Source organism: Acipenser ruthenus, chromosome 10 (assembly GCF_902713425.1).
Source record: "Acipenser ruthenus chromosome 10, fAciRut3.2 maternal haplotype, whole genome shotgun sequence".
NCBI classification, from domain to species: Eukaryota; Metazoa; Chordata; class Actinopteri; order Acipenseriformes; family Acipenseridae; genus Acipenser; species Acipenser ruthenus.
Window position 1 is genome coordinate 31,518,656 of NC_081198.1, and position 26,241 is coordinate 31,544,896.

Below are 26,241 nucleotides of genomic sequence, written 5' to 3' on the forward strand. Positions count from 1 at the left end.
GGTGCACCTCCGCGCCATCACCGTGCAGGTCTATCCCGTGGTGCACCTCTGCGCCATCACCGTGCAGGTCTCTCCCGTGGTGCACCTCTGCGCCGTCACCGTGCAGGTCTCTCCCGTGGTGCACCTCCGCGCCATCACCGTGCAGGTCTCTCCCGTGGTGCACCTCCGCGCCGTCACCGTGCAGGTCTCTCCTGTGGTGCACCTCTGCGCCGTCACCGTGCAGGTCTCTCCCGTGGTGCACCTCCGCGCCGTCACCGTGCAGGTCTCTCCTGTGGTGCACCTCCGCGCCGTCACCGTGCAGGTCTCTCCCGTGGTGCACCTCCGCGCCGTCACCGTGCAGGTCTCTCCCGTGGTGCACCTCCGCACCGTCACCGTGCAGGTCTCTCCCGTGGTGCACCTCTGCGCCGTCACCGGGCAGGTCTATCCTGAGGTGCACCTCCGCGCCGTCACATTGCAGGTCTCTCCCGTGGTGCACCTCCGCACCGTCACCATGCAGGTCTATCCCGTGGTGCACCTCCACGGCGTCACCGTGCAGGTCTCTCCCGTGGTGCACCTCCGCGCCGTCACCGTGCAGGTCTATCCTGAGGTGCACCTCCGCGCCGTCACCGTGCAGCTCTCTCCCGTGGTGCACCTCCGCGGCGTCACCGTGCAGGTCTCTCCCGTGGTGCACCTCCGCGCCGTCACCGTGCAGGTCTATCCTGAGGTGCACCTCCGCGCCGTCACCGTGCAGCTCTCTCCCGTGGTGCACCTCCGCGCCGTCACCATGCAGGTCTCTCCCGTGGTGCACCTCCGCAACATCACCATGCAGGTCTCTCCTGTGGTGCACCTCCGCAACATCACCATGCAGGTCTCTCCCGTGGTGCACCTCCGCACCGTCACCATGCAGGTCTCTCCCGTGGTGCACCTCCGCACCATCACCAGGCAAATCTGATTACAATTATTGTTCTCTAACCACAGTGACACAAATAAATACATTCACCAATATCCACACTGCGATGAAACTTGCTAAGGATACCCTAGACATGGCGTATTAACTTTTAAAAAAAAAAACAACCTTTTACTGGGTAAGCACATTGAGATTAAAATCTCTTTTACAAGTGCGACCTAGCCAAGAAGCAACACAATAAAACACGGTACAAAAACAAACAAAAATACAGTCAGCAATCAGTGATACAGTCAACAATCAAATAGTAACAAACAGTAACAATTCTACTCAACTACTTAAAACATGCACAACTCTCAAGTAGATAATCGTGCAGCTTACTCTTAAATTGTACTAAAGGTATTCAGGACTGCAACTTAGGTTTAGATTGTAAATCATTTCAAGACCAAGGAGCAGAATAGGCAAATGATCTTTTAGCAGCCTCTGTACGCACTTTAGGAACCGTGAAATTAAAAAAATGTGTGCGATCTAATACTGTAGTTACAAAAAGCGACTATAAAGTATTCATTTATATATGGAGGTAATTTACAAAGAATAGCCTTATATAACAGAATATACCAGTGCATCAACCTTTGCAAAGCCAAGGAGGTCCAGCCAACCAAACTGTATAACACACAATGATGAGTACTGTAACTTGAATTCGTAATATATCTCAAGGCTGCATGATATATAGCATCCAGTTTGCTTAATGTTAACGGCGATGCAAACCTATAGACTGTCCCCATAATCAAGATTGTACTCAGTAATAGCTTCAAAATGAAACATTTTTATTTTTGAAAACCATAACTTCTATCACCCCACCCCCAGTCTTGAACACTGGCACACAATGCTGCACAAAAATAGTCCCAGTGTTTCATGATCTGCTCTTTATTTTACATTATTAAAAACTCTCAAGTGAGCTATTCAAGAAATATCAATTCCATAGACAGACTCAATGAAGCAGACAGTTGTTTTGTTTTAAAAGGATATTTATGTTCACTGAATTGACACACAGTCTGCATCTGTAAAGTCCTTCCTGGCCATCCCCACCCTCTGAGATCTGCATGAAAATAAAAAAAAAGAAATAAATATGATTTATAAAGAGGCTGGATTTAAAAGGATACTTTATAACATTCGGAGGCTCACAGCAACAACATAACCTGCGGCTGAGCTCTGATTGGCTCGTTAGACATGCCTGAATGGGGCTGCTGGAGGAGAAAGCCATGGCACTTTTTCTTTTTTTATCCTCAATTTTACCCTTTCCTGTTTAAAATGCCTAATTGAAATGTCTTCTTACAGGCCATTTTCTGATAAGGAGGACTGAAGATCAGTTCCTGCTATTGAGCCAACCTGAGCTGCTGATTTCTCTTGTGCTTCCCTCCATAGGCCCAACTTTTCTGATTAACATTTTCAATTGTATTTCTAGACTACAATTGAGAAACATAAATACATTGCTGTGAGGCTTACCTGTTAGAGTTCGACCCTGTGCCTTTCTGAGACTGCCTTCTTCATGTTTTCAAGCACTACAGAATAAATACCAAAAGATTAAAAAACGTATTCCAGTGACTAATAACCTCTCTCACCCCTAAAGAAAGGGTGCTCCCTCCAGTCCAGGGCAGGCTTGAGGCATGGAGACTGAAATGCTCTCTCCCTCACCCCCTAAAGAAAGGGTGCTCCCTCCAGTCCAGGGCAGGCTTGAGGCATGGAGACTGAAATGCTCTCTCCCTCACCCCCTAAAGAAAGGGTGCTCCCTCCAGTCCAGGGCAGGCTTGAGGCATGGAGACTGAAATGCTCTCTCCCTCACCCCCTGAAGAAAGGGTGCTCCCTCCAGTCCAGGGCAGGCTTGAGGCATGGAGACTGAAATGCTCTCTCCCTCACCCCCTGAAGAAAGGGTGCTCCCTCCAGTCCAGGGCAGGCTTGAGGCATGGAGACTGAAATGCTCTCTCCCTCACCCCCTAAAGAAAAGGTACTCCCAGGCTTGAGGCATGAAACTCTCTACAGCTGATGTAACCTGACCCTGTACATTGCATCTGTGGAGCAGGTTCCTGTTGTATTGTGCATATGCATTAGTATTGGTCCTTACGTTTATCAAGGTCCTCTTGGCTGTAGGTGTATTTGAGTGTCTCAACGTTTCCAATGAGGTCAGTCCGAACGGTCATAGTTGGATCTAGAATTAGGACAAACTTAATGAATGCCAGGCACCCATCTGCTGTAACTTTAACAAATACTTGATGTAATGCCCTGGCAAAAAATACAGAACCCTTAAAGAGTAAGTAGCAGGGTTCCGAGAAATATAGCTTAATACTTCCCCACATGTTGCTACAGCTGTTTAAATAACGTACCTGTAATTTTTCTTTTCATAGTTAACACCCTGACAACTTTTTACACTTATAACTTTAAAGTCTGTTTCAAAACTCTTTTCAAGATGTCCGCTCTAGTGCACTGGGGTTTGAGATCTGTCCTTTAAATCACTGCAGGAAGAGCAATAAAAAAAAAGTGCTCTGGCTTTTCTATTCTGTACCACATCATGGATGGTTATTGCTGTGTTACCTGTTAGACAAGGTGGGCAATAATCCTTACACTATCAGTGCACTAGAGCTGACATTTTGAGAATAGCTTTGTAACAGGCTTTAATTTTGCAGTTTTCCCCCATGCTTTGCCATGGTTATACTCTGCATTTACCATAGTTTAATATGCTTTACCATACCTCTCTGGGCTTTACAATGCTTACCTATGCTTTACTATGATTTCACTATGTTTTAATACACTTTGCTATGCTTTTAGCATTGGAAACATTTATTAGGGAAACTACAGGCACATCATTTAACACTAAATACATTTGCAAAATAAAGCTTCTCACCGACAAAGATAATCCGAGGGACGTAGTAACCATCCGGTGCCAGATTGCCGTCTGCTGTCTCATGCTAGTTAGTACAAAAGACAAAACAGACAGGAGCCCTTAAACATCCAGAACTATTAAACACTCAGTAGTGCTGAATTAAATTTAAACACACATTGTACGAAACATTTAACCAACAATGTACCATTTCATGCAGATTTTGACATTTTTTCAAAGTGTCCTTATTTATAGTATTGTGATACATTGTACACCACTGTACTGTTGACTGTTAATTGTAACAAATAAAGACACAAGTGAGGGGGGAGAGTGGGGGGGTCTGTGACAAGCACTAAAAAGGGGGCATGTTTGAGAGGTCACATCTTAGCATTCAAGATATATTCTTGATACTCGCTACACACACAGAACTGCTCTACTGGTTTAATAATGTGTCAACATATTACCTATTCAAGCCCACTAAATCAAGGAACATCTCTATAATTAAAGGTAAAGTAGTAGATAAAACGTTAACTTCATTAATGGTGAGGCAATACCAACAGTGAAGAGTCTTGGGAGATGGTACGACGGGGATCTAAAGGACACAGTTCGTTTGGGAGAAGTTAGACAACAAGCAGTGGAAGGGTTGAAGAGCATAGACAGCAGCGCTTTACCAGGCAAACTAAAACTCTGGTGCTTTCAGTTTGGTCTGCCTCAGCAGAGTGGGACTTTATGGTAAAGGAATACTGCAGCTACCAGTCTCCGCTCTAACCGAGGAGTTTAAGTGCGCCAAGGTCAGACTGGAAATGACATTAGTAGAGTCACGCGACAAATGCGTAAGGGAGGCAGCACCTGTGTTGAAAACTGGAAGAAAGTGGGCGGCAAAGAAAGCTGTGGAGGATGCAAAGGCTGCCCTTCGAGTTGGTGATATCATGGGGCAAGTTCAGCATGGAAGAGGAGGTCTTGGCACAAGGCAGCCCCAGCTCAATGGAGGAAGCTGGTAGTCAACAAGGTGCAAAAGCAGGAGGAGAGGATGAGGTGCATAAAGGCCATTTCCCAGGCCAAGCAGGGAGAATGGATGAGATGGGAGAGTGTGGAACAACGCAAGATTGGCTGGCAAGACCTATGGTCAATGGAACAGAGCAGGATCAGTTTCCTCATCAGGTCAACATATGATGTTCTCCCATCACCACAGAACCTAAACCTCTGGGTAGGAGAGGATCCCTCATGTCCTTTTTGTTCATCACCTGCAACATTTAGGCACATTTTGACAGGATGTAAGGTGGCTCTTAGCCAAGGACGGTTTACTTGGCGCCATGACCAGGTGCTGCGATGTTTGGCCTTAGCATTGGAAGACAAGCGTAACATGACCAATAAGTTGCCACCTCTTCCATCAAAACATTACACACAAAAGATAACATTCCTCCACCCAGGAGAGCAACCACCAAGAAAAGGTGTTAAAACCAATCCTCGCACAGGACAACTGGAAGCTGCTAGAGACTGGAAAATGCTGGCAGATGTTGGTCAACGGCTTATTTTTCCACCAGAGATTGCCACCACTAACCTTCGACCAGATATTGTCTTGTGGTCTGGATCAGCACGCCTTGTTCACCTGGTAGAGTTAACAGTGCCATGGGAGGGTGCTGTAGATGAGGCATATGAGAGGAAGAAACTGCGGTATGCTCAACTAGCCACTGAAGCGGAACAGCGAGGATGGAGAGTCCGGGTTTATCCAGTGGAGGTGGGTTGTCAAGGATTTGTGGCACACTCTACAACCCAGTTTCTCAGAGAAGTCGGATTCAGTGGCCAAGAGTTGCGTTGCACAGTGAAGAACTTATCTGAATCAGCAGAGAGGAGCAGCAACTGGCTGTGGTTGAGACGGAAAGATTCTGGCTGGGGATCTCAAGCACAATAGAAAAAAAGAAACGCTGATGTACGGGTAAGTAAGCTGGGCTGAGTTGAGTGGGGGATGGAGAGTGGTGATGCTGGGACGCCAGAATCACCGTCAAGCCCTCTTGAGGTGTCGTGGGCTAGTCGACGAAACACCGAGGATGGAAGGTGCCCACTTGAAGACCCCAGAGATGTACCCTACTTAGCTTAATCCAGACGGTTGTCATGCTGATGCGCTGGGGAGGCCACACTGTGGTTGATCCCCGGAGCCAGCATCACAGCCGCTGTGTGTGCTGATGCGCTAGGGAGGCAATAAGCTGATCCCTGTAGCCAGCATTACACTTCAGCCATCAACACCAGACAGAAGGATATCTACATCATCATATGGAAGGAAGCGCAAATGGATGGAGACACAGAGGGATCGCATTAGTTTACTATAAAGCTACGTCTTAGTTGGTGCTTATCTTGTCGAGAGCCGAGTTCAAATCAGCATGAAGTTTTAACATCTACTCTCGTGTAATGGAAATCATGGTGACCGCGGATGTTAACGAAATAGAAGTAAATGTAGAAAAAAGTACAATGGTGCCAATAAAAGGCCATATTGTACTAGTGAGAACTCCTGAAGCACTGTAGTCATCACCTACTCCAGGCTATCTAACAACAAAGCCTCTATATGTAATGTCAGTGTCACAGGGTAAATGGGTATTGAGTTATGAACAAAGCCTCTATAGGCAATGTGAATGTCACAGGGTAAATGGGTATTGAGTTATGTTGACATCAGGCCTGATATTGCATCCTTTCAGCACTGGTTACCTCAGGGATGGAAATAAGACTCCCATTGCATAGCAGTTTCACCCACTCCAGGTTTTACTAAGAGCTGATTAGCCACAGCGTTTAAGTAGCAAGCTCAGGTGTGTCTTATTAAAGTCGAAGCAAAACCAGGAATGGATCAAACTGCTATACAATGGGAGTCTTTTTTCCATCCCTGTACCTTTTTACTTTTTAAATTGACTTGCAAAAGGCAGATGCAACTTTTATCAATAGCAAAATGCATGTTGGATTCTATTTGCATTTTAATAAGTCATGTGAGGTTCAGCCTACTACACATAATATAGTGCAGTGTGCATGGGGGTAGGCAGCAGCAGGGCTGGTAGGTGACGTAGTCACACACAAAGACATAAGCCCGATATGCGCTCCTTGCAAGGGAGCCGGCTCTTTTTTACAGCAGTATCTACACTATGCTTTAGTGCGAGAGGTCCCGGGTTCGCGCCCGCCCTCCGCCTGTGTATGGATTGCCTTGCTCTGTGTGATGCGCCTGCCTGTGGGAACCAAGATCGCTACAATATCAAAGCTTAGTTTTTTGTCCAACCCATTGTATCACCTTTTGTGTTACTACAAATAGTTATTTGAACTTCTAAATGTGTTTCTTCTACATATATAACAAGGGCTACTGTATTAAGACAAGGATTGTTCTACCTTAAATATAAAAACTATTTAAAGAAAAAAATAAGAACATTTCTTTGAAGAATGCCAATTTGTCTTGAGTTTCTTTTTAAGAAAAAAAGTTAAGAAAATTCTTAAGAAAAATTGTTGTGAACAGCCATTCTTCTTAACTTTTTTCTTAAGTACAAACTTAAGACAAATGTTGAATTGTTTAAAAAATACAGCCCCTGGTCTCTATGGCAATACAGAAAGGTCTTTCTAGGACAATTTGAGTTAGTCATTTTAGTTTTTTTTTTTAAATAATGTAATAAAATAATCTACAAGCAATGTGAGCAATCAGCTAAATCTTAACTGATCAGACTTATAGGTTATCCACCCAGAAATCAATCTCACCTGAGTCTCTAGATCTTTAATTGATTTACATGTTGAAAGAAATCCAAGAAACCATAAAGAGAAAGCTTATCTTAATAAGTTCACAGTATATTTAGTAAGGGCTTGTTGGTCACATTGCTGGCACATGATTATTTTAAAAAGAGAAAGCTTATCTTAATAAGTTCACAGTATATTTAGCAAGGGCTTGTTGGTCACATTGCTGGCACATGATTATTTCATTATAGTATTTTACAAAACTAAAATGGCTGACTCAAACTGTCCTAGAAAGACCTTTCGATATTGTCATAGAGACCAGTCTCCTCAAGAGATACAAATACAGTTCACCAAAACTGTATACAATACTTTGTACATATGTGCATAGTTTAGCTGATAATAATTTACATTGAAACCATTTTTTGTTATATGGTGAGGTGGGGATCATTGGTCCCTTTGATGAGGGGTTTCTATGACAATCTAATGCTTTAATCGAGTCATTCACTGTAGCAAGCATGAGACAGTTTAAGGAAAAAACTGAGAATATCACAAAAACACATTCACTTTGATGAATACCAATGGCCCGATAAATGTATTCAACATCATTGTACCTCAGGATATCTTACATAGCTACGTGAGTGAAGAACAGAATTCACTGGTCTTTGCCAATGAAAAGATTGAAACTTACCATCACATTCATCATGATAAAATCCACTTTGGCTATGTTCTGGATTTCTTCATGCTGAGAAAACGCCTCCTTCAGAGCTGTTTCAAAGAAAGAGGGAGAGAGAGTGAGTGTGTAGGCAATTAAATGTTAATTTCTTCTGAAAGAATTACATAACTAAAAAGACTATAACAATAAATGCTGAGCACTTCCGATACTATACCAATAAACTGGCAATTGCATATAAGTAGGCTGGAGCTTTCTGCTTCCATTCCATTCAGCTGAACATTTGGCTCCCTACTTGCAATGAAGTAAATGTCCAGTAGGTGGAATATGCTAGTGTTCAGTTCAGTGGTGTTAAACTGCATGTACATCTACAGCATATATTAATTGAACCAAAAGCTACAACGGTATAATATGTAGCACCTTGTGAAACTGGACTATTCTTCACATGACAGGTTAATCCATATCAAAGGCTGCACAAATCGTTAGTCATTTTTGAGGAATGTCTTTATTGGTTTTGCATTAATACAGCAGGCGCTGTTGTGTGGAAAGTGAGTTCTAAATTTCTATTTTCCCTTTGACACTTAAAGGTGACTTAACTGAAATCTGTATTCGCATTATTAAATGGAATTGTAATTCATTCAAAGGGTGTCACTGACTAATGTACACAATTTCTGTGCTATTTTCCTCATCATTTAACTAAATAAGTCAGGTTCTTATTACCTCAAGCTGGACCCAGCCCTTATCACCACATATTTATAAAAGCAGGTTTGTTAAACAGTATGGCTGAGTTACACTCTAATGAAAGCATTTGTATTTTGTAATATATCTGGAAAGAAGTTTTTAAAAAGAGGCTACTGTTTGGTTTTATACACATTATTATTATTATTATTATTTATTTATCAGCAGACGCCCTTATCCAGGGCAACTTACAATTGTTACAAGATATCACATTATACAGATATCACATTATTTTTACATACAATTACCCATTTATACAGTTGGGTTTTTACTGGAGCAATCTAGGTAAAGTACCTTGCTCAAGGGTACAGCAGCAGTGTCCCACACTGGGGATTGAACCCACAACCCTCCGGTCAAGAGTCCAGAGCCCTAACCACTACTCCACACTGCTGCCCCATGTTGGATAATAAATAACTTTTGGCTTTTTTTGGAGGACAAAGTGAAATGCAAAACAGTGTGAACTGTATTATTATAAAGTGATTGAACTGGGAGGTAGTACATATTGTTATATCCTACTTCCAGTGCTAGTTAACATGTGTTAGTTATGTGTATTTTAACAGTATGTAATGTAATCAAATGTAAAATGTAATACATTTTATGTGTTTATGAGCTAGCATTATAGCTTGTTGGAAAGCTCTGATATTTATTTTTTTGCTACTAGTCACTGCTGCCTTGATTAAACATGCACGGTCTCACAGTAAGTTCCCTGTCTCATCCGAGGGCTCTCTGCACATTCCCCCTGTGAGTTCTTACCCTTGCTGTAGGGGCAGTCCATTAAGTGATGAATCACCATGAGGGGTTTATCCCTGTAACAAAGAGAGAACCGAAACAGGGATATAAACTGTATAGTAGGACATACACATACCTCCACAATGAAGATACTGTTTAAATATATACTTATATACTTGAACATTGACCCATTCGACTCCTCGAGACCATCACTTTCAATTCAAACACAAAATATCTTGTTTTCAATCACTCAACAACACCCACAGTACAAATACATTCGCATGTCAGAGAAACTGGAGAGGAACAGGAAATTAAAACAAGGTAAATGCAATCATCCAAATAAAGCTGAAGCACTAATGGATAACGACATAGAACGTCTGTACAGCACTGAAACACTACATTAAAAAAAACTGTACTGCTGAACCTCATCTTCTTTAATATTAGCATCACAAGGGTATCCATGTATTATAAAAAATAATAGATGGGCCTCTTAAGTAAGTTACAGGAAAACAATTCCATCTCAGGTTTCTGTGACAGTTTATAAACGACTCGACCTTCGGTCTCGTAATTTCTGAGGTTACAGAAACCCAAGATGGAATTATTTTCCTGTAAATCACTGAAGACCATCTATTATTATTATATATATATATATACAGGTATATATATATATATATATATATATATATATATATATATATATATATATATATATATATATATACATACTACTGCATCTTCCACTACAACAGTGAAAAACATTGCTCTGTACATTGAACATGAAAAGAGAAGTTTCCAGAATTTCTGGGGGACCCCCAGAGTTCCCTGAGCCCCAGTTTAAGAACTAATGATCCAGATTAATGTAAAACTCTAAAGTGCGACATTATAGCCCTGTGCATTCGCCGGCGCACTGATACTAGACAGATCAAGGCCATAGGATCACACATGCACATACAGTACCTGGTCTGGGCTTCAAATAGTCCTTCTTCATACGATTGAACCCAGTCAATATCAGCACCCCATCCTGCAGGACAAAAAGAAAAGCTAAGTTCCTAGTAGCTGATTGATCTCAGAACTTTGTCGACTTGGGTCTTAACAGAATCTTAAGTGAATCTGCCTCAACAACATGACTAGGGAGCCCATTCAATCCCCTCACTCTCTCTGAGCTGAAGAAGTGTCTCCTCCTCTCTGCCCTAAGTTCTTCATTTCTTCATTTCTAGCTGTGTCCTCTGGTCCCGGTTTCGATGTTGTGTTTAAAGTATTGTTTAGGGTTAACTTTGTCAACTCCTTTTAAGGATTCAATCGAGTCCCCCCTGTTTACAGGTTTGCATCTGATCATTATCTCATGATATGTGCTGAGCAGTCATGGATATTTGGCATGTTTATTAGAAATCACGTGTTAGAAGTCAACCAATAACTGTTTTTTTCTTATTTTGTGTGTGAAGATGTCATGCTTCCTGAGTGCAAGATTACGTGCAAATTAAGTTTTTGGAAAACTTGTTATTCCAATTTCAAAATTCATGTTTTCAGAAAACGTATTAAAATACTGTTATTTGATTAAGTGTTCCAAATGAAGCATAAGAGCCATGTTTACCTTTCTTAAACCGGCACTTCTAGTAAACTTCTGTAACAGCCCTGACTGTGGTAGCAAAACAGAACAGGCAAGTGAAGTTCTAAATCAGTAGCTGGCATCAGCCTGTTGCCTGCCATGCTGTGAGGATTATGGTATTAGTCCTGCCCATGTGACTGTTATTAACACAAGAGATTACATTCCGACACGGTTTTACATGATTGTTTAATCACCACAGTAAAATAGCTACTGTCATAATAAGGTTGGGTTGATTATAAATGTGTTGACGTGGCTGTGTGTGAATGCTCATTGTCTCTACATCTGTAGTAAAGAATCCCATTCACCAAGCATTGTCTCGGTGGCTATTTAAACTGTTTTACATAAATTGAAGAACGTTTGGTATTCATTCTAATGTATATACAGTCGACCCCTTTTAATATTAAAGGTAGAATGGAGAAGGTTTTAAAAAAAGGATTGTTCTCTTACCCGCGTGTCATTCATGTTATTTTATTTCCAGTTCCTGTCTTGCTCCTCTTTTTCATCACATCATCAATAATGTTTAACAGTTTAAGCTCTGCAAGGTCACAAACTGGACTGCTGAAGAGCGTCTTAGCTAGTCTCGGTTCAGAATCCCTCAAGTAAATTCAAACAGTTTGTGTTTTACACACCACACTATGCCCCATACAGGCTTTTCCTGAACTCTTTGCATTCCTAACAGAGTAGGGGCACTGCCTCAGAAACAAATACTTTCTCTCCAGAATCAGAAGCTAATCCACAGGACTGTGGAACAATATCTTAAAGGTGCAGAGTCTGATGTTGTGCGTTTTCTTTTATTACACATTGAAAGTTACAACAGTACCTGTGAGATGCATTAGAACTCGCTGTAGCTTTCCTATTGGCCTGGTTCACTTTAAGAGAGCTGGTCTTAATTTATGGTTTTTATTTGGAAAATCTACAAAATGATAGAGCAATTAGCCCTGCAGAAAAGGTAAAATTGTTCATAATGGCAAAATAATGCATGTGCAACACTGATGGTTAAATTATGACACTAGCTCTTTAAAAGGGCTTTTTTTTTTTGGCCTGTTTTTTTGGGGGGTTTTTTACGTAAAAAAATAACAAATATCTATATTTCTGAACACTATTTATTTTGTAGTTATCTTTATTCTCAGACTCCCAGCTGCAGTTTGTGTGTGTGGTGACACTAGGACTGTTTTTTTACAAACTAAACTCACAAGCAAAGACTGAGTAACAGCACACATCCCGCAGAACAGGTTAAACACCCTGGCTGCCAAAGATCACCCTTCACCTGACTGGCAACGGTATTGAAGGTGTTTCTTTTCACTTGCTCAGGTGTTTTCGTGTACACAATGCATATCATTTGTACAGCACACAAATACATCATACCAGTTGCATGACATGCACACACTTAAACATACCCCCTCCTCATGGCTGGAACTGGAAAATTAATCCAGCATCCTAAAAACCTACGTCCACAGCATGTACATGCGGAAAAGTAAGTGTGACATACAGACATATTGGGGTCTCCACTAAAGCCCTGTCATCATGGATATGCATCAAGAGCCAATCAAGAGAGCTCAGCTACACAAATGGGTTTCAGATCTTTCCATTATGTTGTCCACACCCTAAATATTCAATTTGCAAGCTTTGTTGCTGTTGTTCCCAGGACCGTATCTGTTGATATCAATGTGGACAGCCTTACCTCTGGATAATGGGTGAACAGTTTTTTTCTCTGCGGGATAGAAAAGGAAGAAAGCTGCAGTGACCAGGCAGAAGAACAGGCCCTGTAGAATTTCTTTCATTTTGCCTGGAGGAGAGTCGCCTGCAAGGTTAAACAGATACAGACAGATCACATTTGACAAACTTCTTATGCAAGTTAATTTTACTAGCTGTTTCTACATTTAAAGATGACGACAGGACATTCCAGTCCAGTTCAGCAGTGGTCAGAGCTGGTAGTAGAACAGGATTTCACTGGTCAAGCTGGTTCTTCAATAGATTGGAATCCTGGTTGTCACAAATGTTAGTCCAGCTTCTGGTGATGAGGTGTCAGACAGGTTCTAAAGGATCACGTTTTAACCAATCAGCTTCTAGCCATTGCTGGGCGTCATGTGCAGCAGTGGTATCTGGGGTGAATGAACTCGAAGGCCTATCAGTTTTACATATGTTTGATTTTTGTATTTTCAGACAACATTATATTTTTTTTGGAAAATGCCTGCTGCAACAGTAATTGTATAGAGTAAATAAAATACCAAGAGCACTCTGGTTGTAAGCTGAGGTCAGAACCATTGTTAGAGAATGTATTGTTGTTAATTATTTGTAATAACTAACTAACTAACTAACTAAATAAATAAATAAATAAATAAATAAATAAATAAATAAACAAACAAGTCTGCGTTGTACCCACACGTTTTCAAAGTCTCCTGTACAGTGAACTGAAGAGATTGTTACTCACCTTTGCCTCAGAAGAATGGGGCAGTTTGTATCCAGTCAGTTATATATAATGAGAATGGGTGGGTCTCCTTAAAACCAGTTCTACTGCCTTAGCTCACATGATAACGCCCACGGGATGAGTCTTCAAACCCTGCTCTGCAGGCGTGCAAGAGCACCTCAGTTCTGTCCTGAATTAAGTCTTCAATCACTGCTTTACAGGCGTGCCAGAGCACCTCAGTCCTGTCCTGAACAGCCCTGCTCACTTGTCCTCTGTGGGCCTGTGGTCCCAAACTGGGGTCTGGCAAGACGGTTTTAGGGGGCTGCAGCAAAATGAAATTACATCAATGTTGCTGTGAGGTGCTTGGGGGTTACTGGATTGCAATGCTATATTTACTACAGTATCTTAAAGGCAACTCCATTGTACATTTATAATCTCAATTTCCAAATCTCAAGCTAACTGTATCACTATAGAACAGAGGATAGTGATGGGAATTGGGTGGGGATGCCTTATATGACTGAGACCGGAACATTTGGGAGCCCTTGAGCAAAGCTATAGTCCCCAGGGGGTACTGAGCAGTCAGGTTAGATCCAAGGGCTCCAGAGGAGATGAAGGATAAGCTGGCCTGTTTGCCTGCCTGCAGTAGCAAACCCCCAACAGAGTGCAAGAGAAATGAATAGATAGTAATCTGAATGAATCGACTGTACACCTTGCAGAACAGCTTTGGCTCAAACCCACTTGGCAGGCTGTCAGGTTGATTTTTACATTTAAATGAGATTCCGGGGTGATTATTTTATTCCTGGGCAGCAGTGTGGAGTAGTGGTTAGGGCTCTGGACTCTTTACCGGAGGGTTGGGGGTTCAATTCCAGGTGGGGGACATTGCTGCTGTACCCTTGAGCAAGGTACTTTACCTAGATTGCTCCAGTAAAAACCCAACTGTATAAATGGGTAATTGTATGTAAAAATAATGTGATATCTTGTAACAATTGTAAGTTGCCCTGGATAAGGTGTCTGCTAAGAAATAAATAATAATAATAATAATAATGCACTCTACTTCATCACAAACCACATCTTAGTAGCCTTTGCCCTTTACCGCGCAGTTTCAGTTGATTCCCAAGATGGATTGACAGCATCATACCTTTTAAACTTCTGGGTATTTCAACAAAACACTTTTGTTACACATTAGAGAGAGCAATACTGGATCCACGTGTGGAAGGAATACTAGAATCATAGAATGTGAGCTAAATATAAGAATGCATTTATTGATACTTTTACTGGTAAAACTTTTACTTTTACTTTTACAGTCTACTGGTAACCAGGGAGAGAGGCAGATAGATAAGTTCCTGCTTTTTGTAATTGTAACTACTACATTTGGTGACATTGTAAGGTGGTGTTTGAATTGGCTGAGTTTGTGTGTGATTAGTACCAGGTGAGTGGCTAAATTGATTAGCAGTTGATTTTGCTATTTGATTGGTTTCCACACAGTTTAGTTGGTTCTTTTGCCAAGCAAGTGTAACAACATTTATTCAAGCAGCTTATTTTAGCGCCAGCAAGAAGCGCCAGCAAACCGAAGAGCCTCAACAAAAGAGCCGGGAGTCTAGCTGTGGGAGTCCAGCAAGGGGAGGCCTGTGCTGAGACACTGGTCGAATAGATCCACACCTAACAGCGCTCTGGAAGAAGCCATCTACTAAGCCATCAGGTCTGTATCCTCCACCCCACTGCTCCTACTGTGCCTTTTGTCTTGCTTGTCCTGCTATGACTGTCTCTCACATCCCTGTTCTGTCCTCCCGTCCTCGTCCTCTGCCCTCCCTCCGCTGTTGCTCCTCCAACCCCTCTAACCTCATTTCTCTGCCTCTCCCCCCCTCCCGCACACTCTCTGGTGCACTCTGGAACGGTCACTCTTCTGCTAACAAAGCTGATTTCATATCTGCCTTTGCCTCCCACCTCTCGCTCGATTTCCTTGCTCTCACTGAAACCTGGCTGTCCCCTGATAACACTGTTACTCCTGCTGCCCTGTCCTCTCTCTACGTCCTGTCCCATACCCCGCGTCTCACCGGACGGGGAGGTGGGACGGGTCTTCTCCTCTCTCCCTCCTTACTCTTTTCTGTCCCCTCCGATCTCACCTCCCTCTCTGTCACTACCTTTGAATTTCATGCAGTCCAACTAACCTCTCCCTGTCAACTCCTGCTCATTGTTCTGTACCGCCCCCCTGGGCCTCTCACTCACTTTCTGGATGAACTCGACTATCTACTCTCCTCCCTCCCCTCTCTGTCTACCCCGACTGTCCTGTTGGGTGACTTCAACATCCATCTCTCCAACCCCAGGCACTCTGCTGGATTCCTCCCTCTCCTTCACTCCTTCGACTTCTGTCTCTCTCTGTCCCCTCCTACCCACAAAGCTGGCCGTCAACTGGACCTCACCTTCTCCAGGGCCTGCTGCCCCTCCAACCTCTCTGTCACCCCCCTGGACCTCTCTGATCACTATTTCATCTCTTTTTCTCTGTCTCTCCCCCCTCTCCCTGCTCCTACTACCCCCACTGTCACCTCTCGCCGTAACCTCCGCTCTCTCTCCCCCTCTGTCCTTGCCTCCACTGCTCTCTCTCACCTCCCTCCTATCGACTCCTTTTCACAACTCTCCGTAGACTCTGCTACCTCCACCCTCTTCTCCTCACTCACCTCCTCCCTCGACTCCCTCTGTCCCCTCACCTCCCGACCTGCTCGCCCCTCCCCTCCCCATCCCTGGCTCTCCTCTGTGCTCCGCTCGGCAAGAATCACACTGCGATCTGCTGAAAAGAAATGGAAGAGAACCAAACTCCCTGCTGCCCTAGACCTTTACTGCACTCTCCTCTCCTCCTTCTCCTCTACTCTCTCCTCTGCTAAATGTGCTTATTTCCAATCTGTAATCCAAGCCTCCACTAACAACCCACGTAAACTATTCTCTACCTTCTCCTCCCTCCTAAACCCTCCCCCCCCCTCCTCCTCCCTCCTCTATCTCCCCTGACGACTTTGCCTCCTTCTTCTCTTCTAAAATCTCGGATATCCGCAAACTCTTTAACACCTCTCCCTCCCCTGCACCTCCTCCTGCTCCAACCCCTACACCCACTACATCCCCTACTAACTCGCCCTCCCTCTCCACCTTCTTGCCCCTCTCAGACTCTGACCTCTCCTCCCTGCTCCAGGGTCACAAACCCACCACGTGTGCCTTGGACCCCCTCCCCACTCACCTCTTTCAAGCTGCTGCTCCTGCTCTACTCCCCTTCATCTCCTCCCTCCTCAACACCTCTCTACTTTCTGGCATCTTCCCCTCTGCCTTCAAAAAAGCCTCTATCACTCCCCTCCTCAAAAAACCTACCCTCGACCCCACCTCCCTCCAGAGCTACCGTCCTGTCTCCCTCCTACCCTTCCTCTCCAAAACCCTCGAGCGGACTGTACACCGGCAGCTCTCTGCTTTCATGTCCAACCACTCTCTGCTTGACCCTCTCCAATCTGGCTTCCGCTCTGCTCACTCCACTGAAACCGCCCTCCTGTCTGTCACCAACTCACTTAAATGTGCCCGAGCTGCCTCTCTCTCCTCCGTCCTAATTCTCCTCGACCTCTCTGCTGCCTTTGACACTGTTGATCACTCTATTCTACTATCATCTCTTGCTGACCTGGGGATCTCTGGCACTGCTCTGGCCTGGTTCTCCTCCTACCTCTCCAACCGCACTTACCAGGTAACCTGGCGTGGAGCAACCTCCACACCTCACCCTCTCTTAACTGGAGTCCCCCAAGGGTCAGTCTTGGGTCCTCTCCTGTTCTCTCTCTACACCCGCTCCCTGGGCCCCCTCATCACATCCTATGGTTTCTCATACCATTTCTATGCTGATGATGCTCAGATTTTCCTCCCTTCCCCACCTCTGACTCCACCATCTCCTCCCGTATCTCTACCTGTCTGTCTGCTATTTCCTCCTGGATGCACTCGCATCACCTCAAACTCAACCTCTCTAAATCTGACCTCCTTTTCTTTCCCTCCTCCTCCCCCTCCTCTGATCTCTCTATCTCTGTTCCTCTGGAATCTACCACACTCTCTCCCTCTTCCTCAGCTAAGAACCTTGGAGTCACCCTGGACCCCTGCCTCTCTTATTCCCAGCACATCTCCACTCTGGCACGCACTTGCCGATATAGATTCTTGGGCTACAGAGGCAGAAGTTCTGGCAGCTGTAGACCTCCTAAATAGACCTCCCATACACATATACATACACATATACATAGACTTAAAGGATAAGGATTGTTTTAAATATGAAGGCACAATAGAAACTATTAAAAATAAGAACGATCCAATTAATCTTTTATACAACAATAACCATTTCTCAGTTATTGTATTTAAAGACAATGAAACCTGAAGAACATCTGAATACTGTGGCATAATTAAGAAAGATAATCAAAATAAATCTAAAACAGTAAAAATAAACCAGTTTAAAGTAAATAATAAAATGCAAAATAGAGAATTAAACTAGGACAGAAAATTCAAACCAGAAAGATAGGAGACCCAAAAATGGAAATGGTACCAAATACACTAAAGATAAGACAGAAGACATAGTATTTAATTTATCAAGTAAAACTTTAACCACATCCCAAAAAGTAGTATTGAGTAAAGGACTTAAGTTTATACCGACTAAAAAATACATTGATAAAGATAAACTGGCCACCGAATTAAAGGAGTGGGAGAGACGCTGAGATTAGCAGAATATTTTTTCAATTAAAATATCTCAGATTCAGGGGGTAATTATGAGCATGGGATTAAGGTTAATAGTACAAGCACATGGACTCCTCCGGATGGAAGAGATAAATGGTTAGATATGTATATTGAAGCAGTTAAACAAGAAATTATAGTAGGACTAAAGAAAACATACAAACTTAATTTAACCAATATTAAAGAAATTGCAGAGAGACTATACAATAAGGGCATTATATCAAAAGAATAAAAAAAATACATTCAGCCATAATGCAAGAACAGGCCTAGCAAGATTAAATCCTAAAATGCACAAAGAAAATCACCCTATGTGAATGATAGTCAGCACGATTGATAATCCAACACACATAATAGCTGAAATAGCAGAAAAACAACTTAGGTTGCACGTTGAGAAATTACCAAGCTATGTTAAGGATACAACACAATTTTCAAAAAGACTCAATCACTAAAAAGACTAAAACTCACTAAAGCACAACCTTCCAGAGAATACAATTTTATTTAGCATGGATGTAAAATCTTTGTACCCAAGTGTCCCTCGTAAAGAAACTTTAGAAGCTTGTCATAAAGCACTAGATAATAGACTAGATAAATCAATACCAACAGCAGAGGTGCTGAACATCATCAACATAGTTTTAGAAAACAGTTGTTTTACATTTGTTGCTAAGAATTACAAACAAAACGATGGTACAGTAATAAGATCTAAATTAAGAATGCATTTTGCCAATAAATACATGGGGAAATGGGAAGAACAATTACTTAGAAAATCGGAAAGAGAACCTTTAGAATACATTCAGTTTGTAGATGATATTTTTGGGGTTTGGACACATGGCGAATAATCTCTTTTCCAGTTTCATAAAATGGCAAATGAAATACACAGTAATATTAAGGTGGACCTTTGATGGACAAGAAAAGAAATATAATTTTTAGCTACCATAGTAAAACTTGAAGAAGGTTCAATTGATACTGACCTCTTCTGTAAACCTACTGACATGCACCAGTATTTACACATGTCCTCTGCACATCCGATACACACTAAAAGGGCAATCCCAAAGGGTCTAGGAATAAGAATACGAAGCATATGCTCAAAAGAAAGTGTCTGTGTAAAACAAAGAAATGTATTAAAAACAAATCTTAAAAAAGGATATAAAGAAAGAATTATAGAGACGGAGTTAAGAAAAGTGGATAAACTAAAAATAGATGATCTACTAGATTATAAAAATAGAGATAAAAAGGTCAAAAGAGACTTACTCTAAACTTCTGCCCAATATTTCTAAGATAGTTTGGAAACACTTGCGGATTCTACATAATTCAGAAAAATTTTTAAAAAAGTATTTCTTAAGGCCCCAGCTGTAGCATTCAAAAGAGAAGCTCATTTAGGTGATATTTTAGTTCACAGTAAACATAAAAGAATAATTGACAGAATAGGTTCTACAAATGCTTGCACTAGTACATGTAAAGTGTGTAAATACATGGACAAAAGTAAAAATTTAATTAAACATAAGAACAACACATATCCACTAAAACTAATACCTACTGTAAAAATAGCAATGTTGTTTATGGAATAGCCTGTGAAAAATGTGATGAAATAAAATATGTTGGAGAGACTGGAACAACTTTATATGAAAGAATTCAGAACCACCTTTCATTAATTAGAAATAAAAAATGGAATGAAACAATAGTACAGCACTTCACCAGTCAAGGGCATGACATACATTATGTAAAGCTTGTAGTATTAGAACAGCTAAAATTAGACAATGCGACATATAGAAGAATAAAAGAAAGTAAATGGATAAATAGACTGAACACGATTATGCCAGCAGGACTCAACAGAAAAGAATGGACTAATTAACTCTAATAAATATATATATATATATATATATATATATATATATATATATATATATATATATATAGTGAAAGATCCTCGCTCACTCTGGTTCTTTTTAATTATGATTGACTGACTCACACACATGAATTTTATTTGAAATACCAAACAAAAATAAATAAACAAAACAAAAACCTGTCCGGAAGTGTAGATTTTCCAGCAGGACAATGCAAGACCATACAGTGCTTCAAGAAAACAATGTCGAGGTCTTCCCGTGGCCAGCTTTTTCTCCTGACCTGAAACCAATAGAACATCTGTGGGACCAAATCGCCAGTGCCATCCACAGGAGACAACCACGACCAGCCAGCCTTCACCAGCTGACTGCAGCTGCACAGGAAGAGTGGCGGAACATCCCACAGCAGTCTAGCCAGAGGCTGCTCAGGTCTATGCGTCAACGCTGCCAAGATTTTGTTAATGCTCAGGGAGGTCATACCCGATACAAACTTTGTAATGTTTTCATTTTGACAGTGTGTCACTGCTGAAAACTTATCATGATTCTTTGATCTGTATTTTTGTTCACATTTTCAGTGATTTTGTTTGATATCTATGTTTAAAATATTTGAATAAATCCATTAGACCTGAGTGTTGTGTTTCTTTTGTGCATCAGTATATATATATATGGATGCATAAGTCCCACCAAGCTTCTGGTATATATTCCTTTTTAATAAATCACATAACCCCCAACCTGACTGGAGTCAAAACAGCATGGAAGCGGGAGCTGGGTTTTAGTCAGGAGGACTGGGGAAATCTCCTTGCTAATATGAATAGACCCATGAAAGAAGCACATCTTAAATGAATACAGTTTAAAATACTACATAGGTTATACTGGACTCTATCAAAATGTATAGCGTGAGACTGAGGAGCTCATCACCATGTTGGAGAGGTACACAGAGTGTTGGACATGTGGTACATGTGCTGTGGGATTGCACACTTCTAACAGTCTTTCGAAGGAAGGTTCTCGAGACGATCAGCTCTGTGATTGGGATAAAAGTTAACACTGACCCGACACTGTGTCTTTTACACAAAGATCATTTTGAAAGAAGGGTGGAGGGTAAAATATTTAATTGGATTGTGCTGGCAGTTTCAACAGTTAAAAGAGTTAGATCAACCCCCAATCCCATATGAGGAATGGTACAATACCTTAACTGAGACAGCATCCTATGAAAGACTGATACAAAATACAAAACATTATGCGGGTCCTTGAAAAGGTGTGGAATCCCTTTTTGGGGTACACAGGGTACAGAAACCACAAACAGAACCTAGAAGCAATATAGGTTACATTACTAGGTACTTATTTTCTTGTACCACTCCAACCAGTTCAAGCTCAAGATAGGACTCACTACTGACAAACTGAACAGATAAATATAATGATACCATTGCTCTGGGGAGGGACTGAAGGTGTTTTATTTTTCATTTTATTTTATTTTATTGCTGTGGGGTTGATGGAGGGGGGACCATAAATGTGGAAAATGTACAGTGCTGTATGTTTGCATGTTCTGTTTGATGAATATGTGTACAACAATAAAGCAGATGATTAAAAAAAAATCATTTAGCCACTAGCCATTTTATCAGTTGTTTTTTTTCCATGAATACACAATTGTTTCATGCAGCAACATAGCTTGTGGGCCCCTTTTGAAGTCATTAATCTCTTTCATAATGGCAGCCATCCCAATGCCTTCCAGACTGTAAAGTTTCCTGGAGACATTTTGAGAGTATTGTTCTTGTAGTAGTGTAAAACAGAGGGCTTCTCTTTTGTGTAATCAAGCCCTTAGCGAAACGTAGGTTACCAATTAACCTGCTTCTCCATTGAAACAATGGTGTGTTGGATACAGGGCTTGTTCTGACAAGACAGCAGTGCACACTCGTTTTTCACACGCAGGCTAGCAGAGCATTTCTTTCTCCTCAAGGATAGGGGGCAGTGCCTGGCTCGGGGATTGCTGGCTCTCCTCTTCCTGAGCTCCCTGGATTCAGTGCAGGGAGAGAAGCTGCTGGTGGTGCCTATGGATGGCAGTCACTGGATCAGTATGAAGGTGGTGGTGGAGGAACTGGGACGAAAAGGACACCAAGTGGTGGTTGTTAATCCAGAGGCCAGCTTGCTGTTGGGGCCTTCAAACCATTGCACCACCAAGACCTTTGCTGTGCCTTACACTCAAGATGCTACATCGAAGTCAGAGTTCAACCGAAAGCCCTTTCTTGAAAAAATAAGTACATTTGGTACGTGGCTTCAAACTATATCCAATTTCACAAGGTCTACCAGCGAAAGCTTGCTGTACAACACAGAACTGATGCAGTACCTGAAAGAGCAGGAGTTTGACGCTGTTTTCACAAACCCTGTAATTCCAATCGGAGTCCTTGTGGCTGAGTATCTCTCCCTTCCCTCAGTCTACATGTTATGCGGGATTCCTTGCGGCTTGGAATTTACGGCTACCTAGTGCCCGAGTCCGTCATCCTACGTCCCAAGATTGTTCATGCGGAACACGGATCAAATGATGTTTGCACAGCGAGGGATGAACTTCCTTGTCAGTCAGTTGGAGCCTTTGTTTTGTAAGCTTGTTTATTATTTCATGACATTACATCTAGATTTCTTCAGAGGGACATCACAGTGGTGATGTGTGGTTACTGAGCTTGGATTTCACTCTGGAGTTTCCGAGGCCACTGATGCCAAACATGGTTCTGATCCAGGGAGGAATCAACTGTGGGGTGAAGAATTCGCTGCCTGTGGTGAGTTGAACACTTCTTCAATCTAATCCCCTTGTGCAAAATGAAAAGGAAATCAGAATAAGAAGATTATTCTGTACACAGCTTGTGGGTCTAAGTTCTAAACCACCTTTGCCTTTGGAGAGGGGATTGATGTTTAGGGGAAGTGCTCGAACTTTAGACAATTCTATATGTTAATTCATTGCTTACATGGAGTCTGTTATTGCTACAAGAGATGTCATCTTGTGCAGTTTGTGTGATAGGAAAGCAAAGCTGAGTGAAATTATTTAGAACATAAGAACATAAGAAAGTTTACAAACAAGAGGAAGCCATTCGGCCCATCTTGCTCGTTTGGTTGTTAGTAGCTTATTTATCACAGAATCTCATCAAGCAGCTTCTTGAAGGATCCCAGGGTGTCAGCTTCAACAACATTACTGGGGAGTTGGTTCCAGACCCTCACAATTCTCTGTGTAAAAAAGTGCCTCCTATTTTCTGTTCTGAATGCCCCTTTATCTAATCTCCATTTGTGACCCCTGGTCCTTGTTTCTTTTTTCAGGTCAAAAAAGTCCCCTGGGTCGACATTGTCTATACCTTTTAGGATTTTGAATGCTTGAATCAGATCACTGCTTTAGTCTTCTTTGTTCAAGACTGAATAGATTCAATTCTTTTAGCCTGGCTGCATACGACATGCCTTTTAAACCTGGGATAATTCTGGTTGCTCTTCTTTGCACTCTTTCTAGAGCAGCAATATCCTTTTTGTAACAAGGTGACCAGAACTGAACACAATATTCTAGGTGAAGTCTTACTAATGCATTGTAAAGTTTTAACATTACTTCCCTTGATTTAAATTCAACACTTCTCACAATATATCCGAGCATCTTGTTGGCCTTTTTTATAGCTTCCCCACATTGTCTAGATGAAGACATTTCTGAGTCAACATAAGCTCCTAGGTCTTTTTCATAGATTCCTTCTTCAATTTCAGTATCTTCCATATCATATTTATAATGCACATTTTTATTGCCTGCGTGCAGTACTTTACACTTTTCTCTATTAAATGTAATTTGCCATGGGTCTGCCCAGTTCTGAATGCTGTCTAGATCATTTTGAATGACTTTTGCTGCTGCAGCAGTGTTTGCCACTCCTCCTATTTTTGTGTCGTCTGCAAATTTAACAAGTTTGCTTACTATACCAGAATCTAAGTCATCAATGTAGATAAGGAATAGCAGAGGACCTAATACTGATCCCTGTGGTACACCACTGGTTACCTCGCTCCATTTTAAGGTTTGTTCTGTAGTCGGTAAAATCCCGTTGATATGAAATGACTGATGACTCCACTCGAATAACAGTTTCAAGAAGCTTTAATACAATGCGCGCAAGGGAAGAGCAGCAATGGTTACAGGAACACACTCTCTCTTAATGATTGACAAGGTAGCACGATATTTATACTTGATTAGCATAACAACAAATAGGCAAATTAACACGTCATGATTATAGAACTTTCTAGAACTTTCTCAAAGATGAAGACTTTCTTATAAGGGGTTGTTTTTAACTAAGCACCTCTACCTCAAACTAGACATAACAGTGCCCTAACTATCTTTTGAGAAATGCATTTCAAGCAGTTCTCACCAAAATGTGCTGAATGTGCTGTGCTCAGAACATAACATGATAACGCACAGTACTCACAAGACCACACAATCGTTTTTAACCCTTTAGATATCACATCACATATTTCCTGTCTCTTCAGTCCCTCTTTTGGACCTTCGAACAATCCGGGCCGAGATGGTCCAAGTGCCAAGACAGAGGTTACTAGCACATGTCTTTACACAGTCACCTCGTCCAGAGGGAGTGACTCGTAACGGGTTGTCAGTCCCATTAAGCGGACATAAGAACAGATGGATTCAGTTTTCAGTCCCTGGAGAAGATGTCCTTGCTTCTTCATCACACATTTCAAATAACACAATAAAAGAACTGAAATTAATAATGTAAGCACAGATAATATTGAGGACGCATGTCCTGCCATATTCCACCAATCAGCCCAGTCCACACCAGCTGATTCCCCCGTTATACCACACAGAGTACCCCAGCCGCAAGAGCGGGCATTAGCTAATATGAGTTGACTGGTATTTCCAGCCAGCGACGCCTGTATCCTGGCCACAACCACTCATGAACTAACCTCCGCCAACTGAGCCTCAATGCGCCCCAATGCCCGCAGCACACCTGTATGGTTGATCATCTTCATCCAGTCTTCTACCTCCTGTAGCGTTGCAGAGGGTGAAAGCACAGGTGACCCACTGTCACCACCCCACATGGGTCAAACATCGGGCATACCTGGCCGCCACCGCCCACTACCATACTTGCCACTGAAGTTGTGACACACCATGTTACATTCTGCATCTGTGCGCAGTGCTTGTACACCAGCTTCGGTTATACCGTGGCATCCAACATCTGTGCTGACAGGTTTGTGCTATCGGCATGGTCGCATAATATGGCATCCCCGAATTCAATACATTCAGCTGACCTTAGATACAGTATGGCATTATTGGCAATCCGGCCCACCCAGGTAATTTGCGGGACAATAACCCGCGCTCCAATTACTACCCCAATACTACTTACTCTAATTCCGGTGTTGCGCTGGCGGTGTATGGGACCACTAAAATAAAACATATATAATTATTACAACGTTCTGTCCGAACAACCATATTATCTCAAAACTGGCGACATACAGGGTATCCCGATCATGTCAATTTCTGTATCACCTCCCATTTTTCATGCTCCCCCTAACATCCCGTTGTGCAAATCTCTAATAGCTATTATAATATCTGGTTAGTGCTGCTTGCATTCTATAACATCGCTCTTCCCTTGTTGTTAGATTCAATACTATTTACAGAATTTACAACTCCAAACCACCCCACATTGTTCAATGTATATACATGGCTACCCTTATATACCAATGGTTGAACCGTTTTCACTGCCACAGGTACCACAGGGGTTCTTGAGGGTATCACGGTGTGGCAATGTGCCCCGTCCCTGTGTGCATTTGTGTATGTTGTGTATATGCGTGCGTATGTTAATGTTGGTGTATAGATTGGTACACGGGATATAAACGGGTCTGTGTTTCACGTGTGTTTAAAGTGTATAATTATATTTAGGCACGAGGATGGCACATCACTTCACGTGCAGATAAAATGTGTATAATGTGTGGCACGGGGTTGCACGTAATGAATTCACGTGCTGGGATTCAAGTGAGTAATTAATTAGTAATTGAATCCCAGCACAACAGTATATATAGATGCACAGTTTCACTCAGTCGTGGTTAGGTGTTCG

General features: G+C 42.1%; 1 protein-coding gene and 1 pseudogene across 1 annotated transcript; one reads left to right on the forward strand and one right to left on the reverse strand.

The window, feature by feature from the left end:
* Positions 1–1,689: 1,689 nt before the first annotated feature.
* Positions 1,690–13,620, reverse strand: LOC117413721 (anterior gradient protein 3-like). Its single transcript, XM_034023014.2, has 9 exons — positions 13,581–13,620; positions 12,879–12,998; positions 10,549–10,612; positions 9,616–9,668; positions 8,143–8,219; positions 3,783–3,846; positions 3,006–3,089; positions 2,390–2,445; positions 1,690–1,982 (listed from the first exon to the last, which is right to left on the reverse strand). Exons 2-8 carry the CDS (start codon positions 12,976–12,978, stop codon positions 2,393–2,395), a joined length of 495 nt encoding a protein of 164 aa, XP_033878905.2. The 5' UTR covers positions 12,979–12,998; positions 13,581–13,620; the 3' UTR covers positions 1,690–1,982; positions 2,390–2,392.
* Positions 13,621–21,876: 8,256 nt separating this feature from the next.
* On the forward strand, positions 21,877–22,950 carry LOC117407143 (UDP-glucuronosyltransferase 1-6-like; annotated as a pseudogene).
* The last annotated feature ends 3,291 nt before the right edge of the window (positions 22,951–26,241 follow it).